Source organism: Chrysochloris asiatica, unplaced genomic scaffold, assembly GCF_000296735.1.
Source record: "Chrysochloris asiatica unplaced genomic scaffold, ChrAsi1.0 scaffold00194, whole genome shotgun sequence".
In the NCBI taxonomy this organism is placed as follows: domain Eukaryota; kingdom Metazoa; phylum Chordata; class Mammalia; order Afrosoricida; family Chrysochloridae; genus Chrysochloris; species Chrysochloris asiatica.
The window spans coordinates 5,321,785-5,333,361 of record NW_006408712.1 but is presented as its reverse complement, the minus strand read 5'-3'; the positions used below and the strand labels follow the sequence as shown (position 1 = coordinate 5,333,361).

Genomic DNA, 11,577 nt, shown 5'->3' with positions numbered 1-11,577 from the left:
ATCATTCAGTGGAGGTTCTGCCTACCCCTGCCCCATCTGGAACTAGGCTCCCTCTGTACTCTCTTGCTAGTCTTTTGATGAGTGTAAGTGTTTCAGTTTTAGAAGATTCCACTTAACCTAATTTATCTTATGGTTTTTGTATGTATTTTATTATGTTTGATATTTATGCTTGAAATTGGACCCTTAATTTTGACCTTATGTTGTCTTCCACGCACTTAGTTTTTCTTTAACATTTCAGTTTATAATCCGTTTTGAGTTTGTTTTTTGTGCATGGTGTGAGGTATGAACGGGATTCATTTTTCTGCCTGTGTATATTTAGTTTTGCCAGTATCATTTATTAAAGACACTGTTTCATCCCCATTAAATGGTCTTTGACCCATTGTCAAAGATGAGCCACTTATAGCTAGATGAGTTTATTTTGGGGTTCTGACTTCTATTCCAATATTCTACGTTACTGTCATTGACCCTAGTACCAGGTTATTTTGATTATCATGACTATATAATAATTTTTGAGATGGAAAGTGGGTGGCTTTCTATTTTGTTCTTCTTTCTCAGTATTACTTTATTTGGGACCTCCTTTCTTATCATATAAAGTTGAAGATTTGTTTTTACATTTCATTAAAAAATGTTGGATTATTGATCAAGATTACATTGTATCTGTAGATCACTTTTGGTAGTATGGACATGTTCACAACGGAAAGTCTTCTAATCCATGAGCATGGAATGTTTTTTCCAGTTATGTGGATCTCTTTTATGTTCAGGACATGTTATCATGTTATCAGGAAGAACCAGTCCCTGGAGAAGGGTCTCATGCTTGGTAAATTAGAGGGTCAGCGAGAAAGAGGAAGACCCTCAACAACATGGATTGACACAGGGTCTGCAGCAATGGGCTCAAGCATGCAACACTTGTGAGGATGGCACAGGACCAGGCAGTGTATTTGTTCTTTTATATATAGAATCACTGAGTTGTACTCAGCACCTAACAACAACTTCTTTTAGTTTTTTGGGGGGGTTTTCGTATTTTATCATTTTCCTTGTATTAGTCTTAAATGTCCCTGACTAAGTTTATTCCTAAGTATTTTATCCTTTGGAAACTATTAGTTTAGAGGAATCCAAATGATTTTTATATTTTGATCTTGTACCCTGATACTTTGCTGAACTCTTCTAGTAATTTCAGTAACTTTCTTGTGGAGTCTTTGGGGTCTTCTCATATAGGATCCTCATCAGTAAATAAGGATAGTTTTACTTCTTTATCAATTTGTTGTTGTTGATAAGTGCTGTCGAGTCTGGTCTGACTCAATAGTGACTCTGTATAGGGTTTTCGGTTTGAATGCCCTTTACTTCCCTTTCTTGCATTATTGCTCTAGCTAGAACTTGCAGTGTAATACTGAATAAGAGTGGTGATAAAGGGCATCTGTGTCTCATTGCTGTTCTCAAGGGGAGTGCTATCGATCTTTCTCCTCTGAAAATAATGTTAGTTTTGCTTATATGACTTTAATTATGTTCAAGAATTTCCCATTTATTCCTATTTTACTGAGTTTTTCTCAGGAAAGGGTTTTGGATTTTATAAAATGTCTTTTCTACTTTGATTGATAGGATCATGTGGTTATTTTTGTTTTACTTGCGTGGTGAATGATGTTGATTTATTTTCTAATGTTGGACCATCTTTGCATCCGTAGTATGAATGCATCCCATTTGATCATAATGTGTTATTTTTTGTTATGCTGCTGAATTTTATTGGCTACAATTTGTTGAGAATTTCTGTGTCCAAATTTATGAGGGATATTAGTCTATCATTTTCTTTTTCAGTGATGTCTTAGCCTGGCTTATGCTGGTCTCATAGAGTAGATAAGTATAAAGTAGTTCTCTTGTTTTCTATGTTCTGGAACAGTTTGAGTAGAATTTAGTGGCAGCTCTTCTCTGAATGTTTGGTAGACTTCTCCAGTGAAGCCTCTGGCCTGTGGCTTTTTTTAGAAGGAGATTTTATATATTATATGTGTGCATGTGCGCGCGTGCGCACGCACGCACAATATACATTTTTGTCAATTTCTTATTTTGTTAGGGGTTTAATCAAATTTTTTATCTCTATTTTGTTAGATTGGAGTCGTGGTGTGGCATTGTAGGATAAGCACTGGACCACAAGATCAGTTTGAACCTCAAGGTTGGCGCTTCAAACCCTATACAGGATAACTGAGTCAGAACTGACTCTGCAGCACATAACATTTTGTTAGGGTCAGGTAGATAGTATGTTTCTAGAAATTTGTCCATTTCTTCTAGGTTTTCAAATTTGTTGGAGTACAGTTTTTCATAATACTCTATTATGATCCTTTTTATGTAGGGCCACTGAATTTTTTACTTATACTTTACTTCAGTATTGAGATTTGATTCCCCCCCCAGTTCTTTCAGCTTAATGAATACCAATTCTGTTCTTCCTTTTTGGTTTTCTAACTCCCTTGTTTTCTTGGGCTTCCCTTTGAGGTCTTCCATTCAACTCTTACATCATCATGTCTTTCATATGCTTTAGCTATTCTGCATCCAAGAGCAAGTTTCAAAGTCTCTCACATCCATTTTTCTTCTTTTCTGTCTTTTTAATGACCTTTTGCTTTCTTCCAGTATGATGTCTTCGATGTCATCCCACAACTCGTATGGTCTTTGGTTATTGGTTTTCAGTGTGTCAAATTTATTTTTGAAATAGTTTCTAAATTCAGATGAAGTATACCTAAAGTCACATTATGGCTCTTGTGGACTTGTTTTAATTTTCTTCAGCTTCAACTTGAGCTTCCCTATAAGCAATCAATGGTCTATTCTGCAGTTTGCTGCCAGCCTTCTTATGATAATACTGAGTTCCTCCGTTGTCTCTTTCACAGGTGTAGACAGTTTAATTTTTGTGTGTTCCATCCAGCAAGGTCCACATGTATAGTTGCTGTTTATGTTCTTGAAAACAGGTATCTGCAGTAAGTCGTTGATCTTACAAAATTCTGTCAAGTGATCTCCAGCATTCTTTCTGTCACCAAGGCCGTATTTTTCAGCTATGGATTCTTCTCTTTTTTTCCACCTTTCACATTCCAATTACCAGTAATTATCAATGCATCTTATTTGCACATTTGATTAATTTCAGACAGCAGAAACGGGTAAAAAGTCTTTAATTTCATCATCTTTGGTTCATAGATTTGAATAGTCATATTAAATGGTCTTCATTATAGGTGTACACTTACTATCCTACATTGACTGAAATGTATTTCAGAATAAATCTTGACTTTTTTTTTTTTTAGTCATGAATGTGATTGCCGTTCCTCTTTGTCATTCCTGGCAGAGTATGTCCACATGATTGTCTGATTCAGAATGGCTAATATCAGTCCATTTCAGCTCACTAATGCCTAGGATATCAGTCTTCAAGCGTTCCAGTTCACTTTTTACAACTCCCAAATGTCTTTGGTTCATACTTGCTACATTCTGCCTTCAAATTATTAATAGATGTTTACATCTCTTTCTTCTCATTTTTGAGTCATACCACATCAGCAAATAAAGGTTTTGAAAGCTTTACTCCATTCATGTCATTAAGGTCAACTCTACTTACATAGGTAGTTCTTCCCCAGATGTATTTTGAGCGCCTTCCAACCAAAGGGGCTCATCTTCCAGCACTGTATAGTAGACCATGTTCCACTGCTTCTTATAGAGTTTTCACTTGTCTGTGTTTTCAGTAGATCCAGGTCCTTCTTTCCAGTCTGTCTTAGTGTGGCTGCTCCTCTGAAACCTGTCCATCTCTGGATGACCCTGTTGGTATTTGAAATACCAGTGGCATAGCTTCAAGCATCACAGTAGCATGCAAGCCATAGCAGTATAACAAACTGGCAAATAAGTGGTGGTTTGGCCCTTATTGGTGTTAAGTGCCATCAAGTCTATTCCAACCCATAGTGACCCTGTGTAGGGTTTCCAAGGAGCAGCTGGTAAGTTTGAACTGCCGACCTTGCAGTGCAAACAGCTTTGCAGTCTGACGCATTAACCCACAGCGCCACACCAGGGCCTTCACCCTAAATAAAGAACCAAGAGAAGTTTACATTTTGTGTATATCTGAACTCTCTTTTCAATGACTTTTTTAAATGAAGGAGTTATAAATAGAATTGTCATGGTCTCATCTTGTCATTGTTGTTTTGAAATTATTTAATTTGTGTATGTGACTAAAACTCTCTAAATTGCTTTTTCCTATTAAAATTTCTAGAAGCAGGGAGAAGGACAAAGGATTAATTATACTTCTCAACTATATTTTGAGTGTTTGGTTTCAATCTTGAAAATACTGTGTTGATTTTCTTCATAAATTTTAGCATTTGAGCAGTAGTTATGAGAATTAGATGGCTTTGGAAAACCATCAGATGCTATTATGAAAGGGTTAGTTGACTTGATTAGATAATTTTGTAGAGCTAGTAATACTAAGGTCACATGGTATATCATTAATCTTGACTTAATATGTCCCAAATGAATAAACTTGGTCTCAAATGGAACCTAACTAGGAGACTATAATTGGATCAGAAAATACAAGGGGAAAAAAACCCTCAAGTACAGTAGACTTTTTAGTATAATGTAGAGGTGAATTTCTATTTTTGATGCTGAATGGGTGATTTGTAGAAACATTGTGAGGTATGTCAAGCCATTTTAGAAGTTTTAATATCATAATATCTTGACTATAAATGTTCCTGTAAGTATAAGCTACTAGCAAAGATAAAAAATGCAACCAGATCTAGATTTAATGGAGAAATAAAAAGACCAGTTCTATTAAAATAAATAATTATCAAGACAGATGAAGTCATCAACTCTTCAGAAACTGTCCACTCAATATTCCATATCATGGTGAAATATTTTAGCATCAAATAGGCTTTCTCTGTCATAATGTTTTATCCTTATTTTGTTTTCATTGTATGCTTACTCGACTAATGAAGGAGTCAACATAGTGAGAGATCTTTTAAAGTATTTTAATACTGGCTAAATTACTGGTTAATTTAATACTGGTCTACCAGTAATTCTATCTTTTTTTTTAGTTTTTAAATTTTAGTTTTGGGAAGTTCGTTCTTTAAAAAAAAAAAATAAGGATTGTGTATCTTTTGCCAGAGGAGTTAAGTATACAAGGGAGCTGTAAAAAATTCATGAAAAAATGGAATTAAAAAATAATGGCAGTTTTTTACATGGTATGAATCTTAAAATAAAGACCTTCAAAACTAAAAACTGTTAAAAGATGTTTTTTAAAGGAATTTACTTTACATAAGCACTAGTTTTTCTCTCTTCCTCCCTTAACGTAGATTATGTATCAGGAAAGTTGCAAAATGTTAAGAATTAGTTGATAGTCTTAATCATATCAAAGCCCTATCATATCAAAGTCCAAGCATTATATTATAGCTCTCTGTTGGATAGAGTTATGTAGTTCTCATACTATCCTGCATACTCCTTAAACAACATTGACTAAAAATTTACCTACAAGCCATGCTTTAGCAGTTGCTAAAGCATTTGCTAAAGTGTGGCTCCTAGAGTAATAACATCAGCATCTTCTGAGACAATATTAGAAGTTCTCAGACCCTACCCCAGACCAGACCAGCCAAATCAGAAACTGTAGGATAGGACCTTTTTTACCAATTGACATCAAATCTGTTGAAACTCGTGGCAACCCTTGTGTGTCAGAGTAGAACTATGCTCTCAAGGGTTTTCAATGATGATTTTTCAGAAGAAGATCATAAAATATAGCCTTTAAATACATATTTTTATTTTATCTTTTCATTATGAAGTGAATGAAAAGTTTACAGATAAATTCATCACTTTTACATTCAACAAATCATACACTTTGTTCCATCTAAATGGTTGCAATCCTTTCTGTGCAACAGCAGTTATCCCACTTCTTCTCTGTGGTTCCTGCTTTCGTTCCACCCACCTCCCCATTCCTTCTCAACTTTGTCCATAGGTAAATGTTGCTGTTTTGATTTTGAATGATTGATGATGCATGGTGAGCAGACCTTACTAGTATTGTTGTCACCCTATATACCTATCTACTGCTTGGCTGAAAATTGGGCCATGAGGGTGAGTTCCTTTCCAGACCTGAAGGGAGGTCGATGACCATAGTCTCAGGGTCTTCCAGTCTCTTTTTGGCCTGTAAAACCAGTCTTTATATATATATATAATTTTTCCCACTCTGTCCAGAATCTTCTAATGTGATCCCTTTCAGAGCAGTTAGTAATGGTAACTGGGTTGGTCTAAGAGTTGTGGAAACTGATGCTCCATTTTCTAGTAATCCCTTGGTCTAATTGATTACAAACATCTTCAGTTCTCATCACTCTTCTTTCTTTCACACATGGAGACCAATAGTTGCACCTTAGATGACCCCTCTTGAGCTTTTAAGATCCTAGATGCTATCTACTAAAGTAGAATGTAGAACATTGTCTTTGTGGACCATAGTGTCCCCTAAACAAGGCCGTTTGCTGATATGCCTCCTGTGGACTTGAACCTGAGCATGTTGATCGTTTTTTACCACCAAGAACAATATGGGAACTGGTAATCTGTAATTAACAAGTCCTCCAGGTGATTTTCATGCATGACAAGTTTTGGAGAAACTACATGTCAGGCAGGACATTTATAACTCAATTTTACTGAAAAATAAACAAGGATAGAAAAAGAAAGAACTGCCTTAAAACTTAGGCTAGGACTCAATATGTGTTTGAGTAACAATTTAAAAGAAACCTATTTTATAAAGAAGCATGACTAAGATACTTCCCATATTACTAAAACCCCTAATCTTTAGGGCAGGAGAGGGGGACCAAATCCCTGTTTTCCAACCATAATAAACTTTTTTCTCTTATCTATATGCCAACTTACTGAGATCTTGGGATATTGAGTAGGTCAACTTTAGGTTTTTCTTCAGGCATTGTTCTATTACTCTATCCTAATGCACTATAGGAGTCCTGGTATGGTGTTTGGGGTTAGTGCTCTGGACTGCAAAGTCCATTTGAACTGCAAGGTCAGTGGTTCAAGCTCACCAGCTGCTCCTTGGAAACCCTATTCAGGCTCACTATGGGTAGGGACTGACTTGATGGCACTTAACTACAATGCATTATATAGACATATTTCTATAGATAGGGATACGTGTTTGTTAGTAAAACTGCCCTGGTGTGGCACTGTAGGGTAAGCACTGGGCTCTTACCTGCCAAATCTCTGAGAATCATGGTCCAATCACATAACCTCAGCCATCACAGCCAACATTAACACTTACTTTACACCTCAGTTACTGTTATTGCCAGATATACATTATTAATGCACAAAATAGATAATGGATATTTTACTGTTGTAAATACAAAATGTCAGATAGTTGACAGTGAGGGGTAGGTGTAGTTGGCTTAAGGGTTATGCAAACACCTGTATGGGTTATATTTGCCTATATTCTTTTAGTGATTATTCAGATTTTAATACTAGGTATAAACCTGTAGCCGTCAAGTCCATTCTGATTCACAGTACCCTATAAGACAGAGCAGAACTGCCCCATAGGGATCCCAAGGTTGTAATCTTTTAGAAGCAGACTGCCACATCTTTGTCCTGTTGAGTGGCTGGTGGGTTTGAACTTCCAGCCTTTAGCCACTGCACAACCAGAGCTGCTTTACATTATAATTCCTCTAAATTGTAGAGGCATCTGAGTTCATGTTAGTAATCTACGTATATTTGGCCAGTAATATATGTTTTTCTTAGTGTATCTGAGTTTGTAGCAGTAAATGATAACTAATATGATAATGTCTTCTTATTTTAAACAGCTAGTTAAAGGCCTTCAACAAGAGCTGAATCGATTATATTCCCTTTTCTGTTCTCGGAATCCAGACTTTGAAGAACAAGGGGGTAAAGTCTCAATAGTGTCGCATTCCTTGGGTTGTGTAATCACTTATGACATAATGACTGGCTGGAATCCTGTTCGACTCTATGAACAGTTACTGCAGAAGGAAGAAGAGTTGCCTGATGAACAGTGGATGAGCTATGAAAAACGACATCTTCTTGATGAACTCTATATAACAAAACGACGGTAAGATATCCTACTCTTTTAAGAGAATGTAGAAAGTCCTCATGGATTCCTAAAAGAGAAATTTAAGATCTTCGTGAGAAAGAAAACAATATATTCAGGATTCAGTAGATAACATACAGTTAATCCAGAAAATATTTCTTTTCATGCTAATCACATGTGATTTTCCTATGTAACATAAAAACAGTTTTGTCATCCTCCTTTTATAATTTTACTGATCTTTAGAGGTGGATCTTTGCCTTTCATATTATTCTGAAAAGTCATTTTAAAACCTTCTTTATTATTGGCATATATATTTGGTGATTTTATGATTATTGGATCCTGTAGGCTTGCTGGTTCTCTTTAGATCTTTGCTGCCTTCCTAATTTCGTCTGTGGTTCCTGCCCTGTCTTCTTTGTCCTGTCAGTGACACCACTTTATCTTATCAATTCTAATAAAATGTAAAAATCACGTATTTTGATAGTTTGGCATATGAAAGCATTTGGTTAAATTTACTGAATTTTTTTACTTTTAGGTAGCCCTGGTTTTGTTTTAGAAAGTTTTCTAGGGTTTTATTTAGAATCTTCTTAAACTCCATAAACTGGAAAAGTAAATTTTGTAATGTCAAAATAATTGTTGTGAAAGAAAAATTCAGGGTTGGCAAACAGCAGCATTTTAGGTGTAAAAAATCCAGTAAAACTGTTTTTAAAAATAGGCTTAGGAAATTAAATGTTTTGTGTTTACTTAGTTCTACTATTTATTTAGTGTAACTATATATGAAAAAATTATCATGGGAGGAAACTTGAGACGAGCTCAAGTGTTCATCAGCAGGGAGAGTTAAAAAATTAGGGGTCAGGAAACATACAAGATGGCAGATCGAGTAGAAGTGCAGTGAGGCACTCCATCAGCAACAACACAGAATACCAGACCAAGCAGGCTCAAGGCATGGTCCCAGAATGCTGAACCACATATAAAGGAATATTTAGAAAATTGGAAGGCTTACAGCCAATAGAATTTGTAGCAGAAGCAAGAAATCCAGTGCTTTCTAATCCAAGGCACTCAGCTGCTCCAGGAGCGACCATCTTGAGCAAGACCAAATGGGGGAAGGATCAGAGCAGCCACAGATGCCTGACAGAACCACAGAGATAAAGGTGTGAACATTCTTTTTTTTTTTCGTCTCTGTTCATTGATCTCTGGCTGTCTGCGCACCTCCATTCTGGTGATTAGAGGGGGTGCCTGAGCGAGTGGACATCCCACCCCCACCCACCCCCAAAGGGTTCTATTACACGTGCACACAGAGCTCCTCAAAATTTAAAGGGACAGTTTCCACTTAAAACCGAACGGCAGCACAAAATGGCCAAAGACAGCCCTGAACTGTTTGTCACTAGAAAAAGGCCTGAACAGGGGTTATGGAGTGGAACAGGCAGAAACAGGCCGAAAATTAAATCCTGAGTAACGTCATAACAACCAACAGTGGCATCTTGAAATGTCTCAGGAAGAAGATTGAAAAGGGAAGCCCATCTTCTGATCACATCTACCTGGAGGCAATCAGAAAGCATAAAAAATACCAAAACACACATAGCTAACTACTCAATATGCCCCCAAACACGAAAACAGATGACCATATCAGCACATGTCCAGAAATGAAATAAAGTGACTGAGACAAATGAGCTGAAGGAAGACCTACACTCCATACTGGAAGATGAGTAGGCTTTGGAAATGCCTGAGAAGGAATTCCTAAAAATGATTATAAAATGTATCAAAACACTTTACAATGGAGTTGAGAAAAATAAGGAAGAAGTCAGGAAAGTACTACAGGAACAATCAAATAAGATAGATACAGCATTGGAAACAATTCAAAACCTACAGAAAGAAGTCCAAATGATTAATAATACAATATCAGAAATGGACAATATACTGAAAGGGCAAATGAGTAGAATTGAAGAGATGGACATCAGAACTAGTGAGCTAGAAGATAAATCTCTCAATACTATTAAGATAGAAGAACAAGCAGAGAAAAGGATAAAAAATTCTGAAGAAGGTCTAAGATTCATGTTGGACAACATGAGAGGAAGAATAACTTAAGAATTATCAGCATTCCAGAACAAGAAGAATCACACAAATCCACAGAGGAGGTAGTTGAAGAGCTGCAGGAAGAAAATTTCCCTAATCCTGAAAAGTGAAAAGATAAGCATTCAATAAGCTCAGTGAATCCCAGGAAGGACAGACCCCCCCCCAAAAAAAATGACCAAGCTCTCCAAAATCAAAAATAAGGATAGAATCCTGAAAGCAACTAGGGAAAAGAAAATTGTAACATATAAAGGCAAGCAAATCAGATTAAGCTCTGATCTCTTCAACAGAAACCATGCAGAAAAGAAGGCAATAGGAAGCCATATATAAAACCCTGAAAGAAAAAAAACTGCCAACTAAGATTCCTCTACCCAGCAAAGCTGTCAATCAAATACGAAGGTATAATCAAAACATTCCAGGATAAACAGAAGCTAAGGGATTTTGCCAAAGCCAACCCAGCGATGAATACATCCTAAAAGGGAGTTCTGTGGACTGAGAACCAACAAGAACAGACAATAACCAGAGATTGACACACGTGGCAACATCACCTGGAACTCAATTGACAAATGGAAGAGTCGAGAACAGAATAAAAGTATAAAAATAAATTCAGAGGATCTGGGAGGTCAGTCTATGACCAAAACAATTACAATGTGAAAGAAGATAAACAGGAACAGAGATCCAGGTGGTGGTGAGAAGGTCAGGTAGATTACAGGATAAAATAGATTGTCTTAAATGGAGGGAAGAGCTAATGGAATATAAGATAACCATGGTGGGGTTGGGGTGGGGGGTTTAGGGGAAGGTGGATGGAGGCAACAGTAGAGCACAGGGTAAGGGCAGACACATCAGAGTTCAGGTGTTGGCGAGGGCAATACAAGAAGGGGGAGGTGAAAAACAAGGTAGATAAGGGAACACTGAGACAGCAGGAGTGCATGGCCTAAGTGGGACAGAGGTAAATAGTGATGCACGCTCAACCTTGGAACAATAGGTTCCCTCTGTGATACAGGAATCTAGGCATAGTTTGAAGAGGGGAAATAATACTAAGATGCTTGACTGTCTATGAATGTTGGTATCTCTTGCCTACTATTATAAAATAGACACTTGAGTGGGATCGAAAGGAATGTCAGGCAACATGATTGCAGAAAACTTGTAAGTCCATCTTCAGTCTATAACTGATTGGAATACCTAAAAGGGGTTCTAGAACTTGCCCAGTGAAATAGGCCTCTTACGGAGCCTTTGCAGAGTATAGGACCTTAGGTGGGACTGTGAGTCCCATCTAGAACCTTCTGAGGTGGGACATTCGCACTAGAAAGGACAATCAGACCAGCCTGGAACAGCTAGAGTGACAGAAGATACATTGTCAAAGAAAGATCATCAGGAAAAACCCAAAACAAAAATGGCAGCATGACTGGCTACGACAAGAATAAGTAAGCTGTTTTCCGGGAAGCCATCAAGGCAAGCAAACAAGTTCCTTCAGGACAAACTCCCCTCTA

The 11,577-nt window shown here is 37.0% G+C and overlaps 1 protein-coding gene across 3 annotated transcripts in view; it reads left to right on the top strand.

The window, feature by feature from the left end:
- DDHD1 (DDHD domain containing 1) overlaps positions 1 to 11,577 on the top strand; it is a 125,396-nt gene that overhangs the window by 93,208 nt on the left and 20,611 nt on the right. For all 3 annotated transcript variants that reach the window (XM_006872363.1, XM_006872364.1, XM_006872362.1), the window contains one exon: positions 7,779 to 8,041. In XM_006872363.1, coding sequence (XP_006872425.1) covers positions 7,779 to 8,041 — 263 coding nt within the window. The remainder of the gene's footprint in view (positions 1 to 7,778; positions 8,042 to 11,577) is intronic.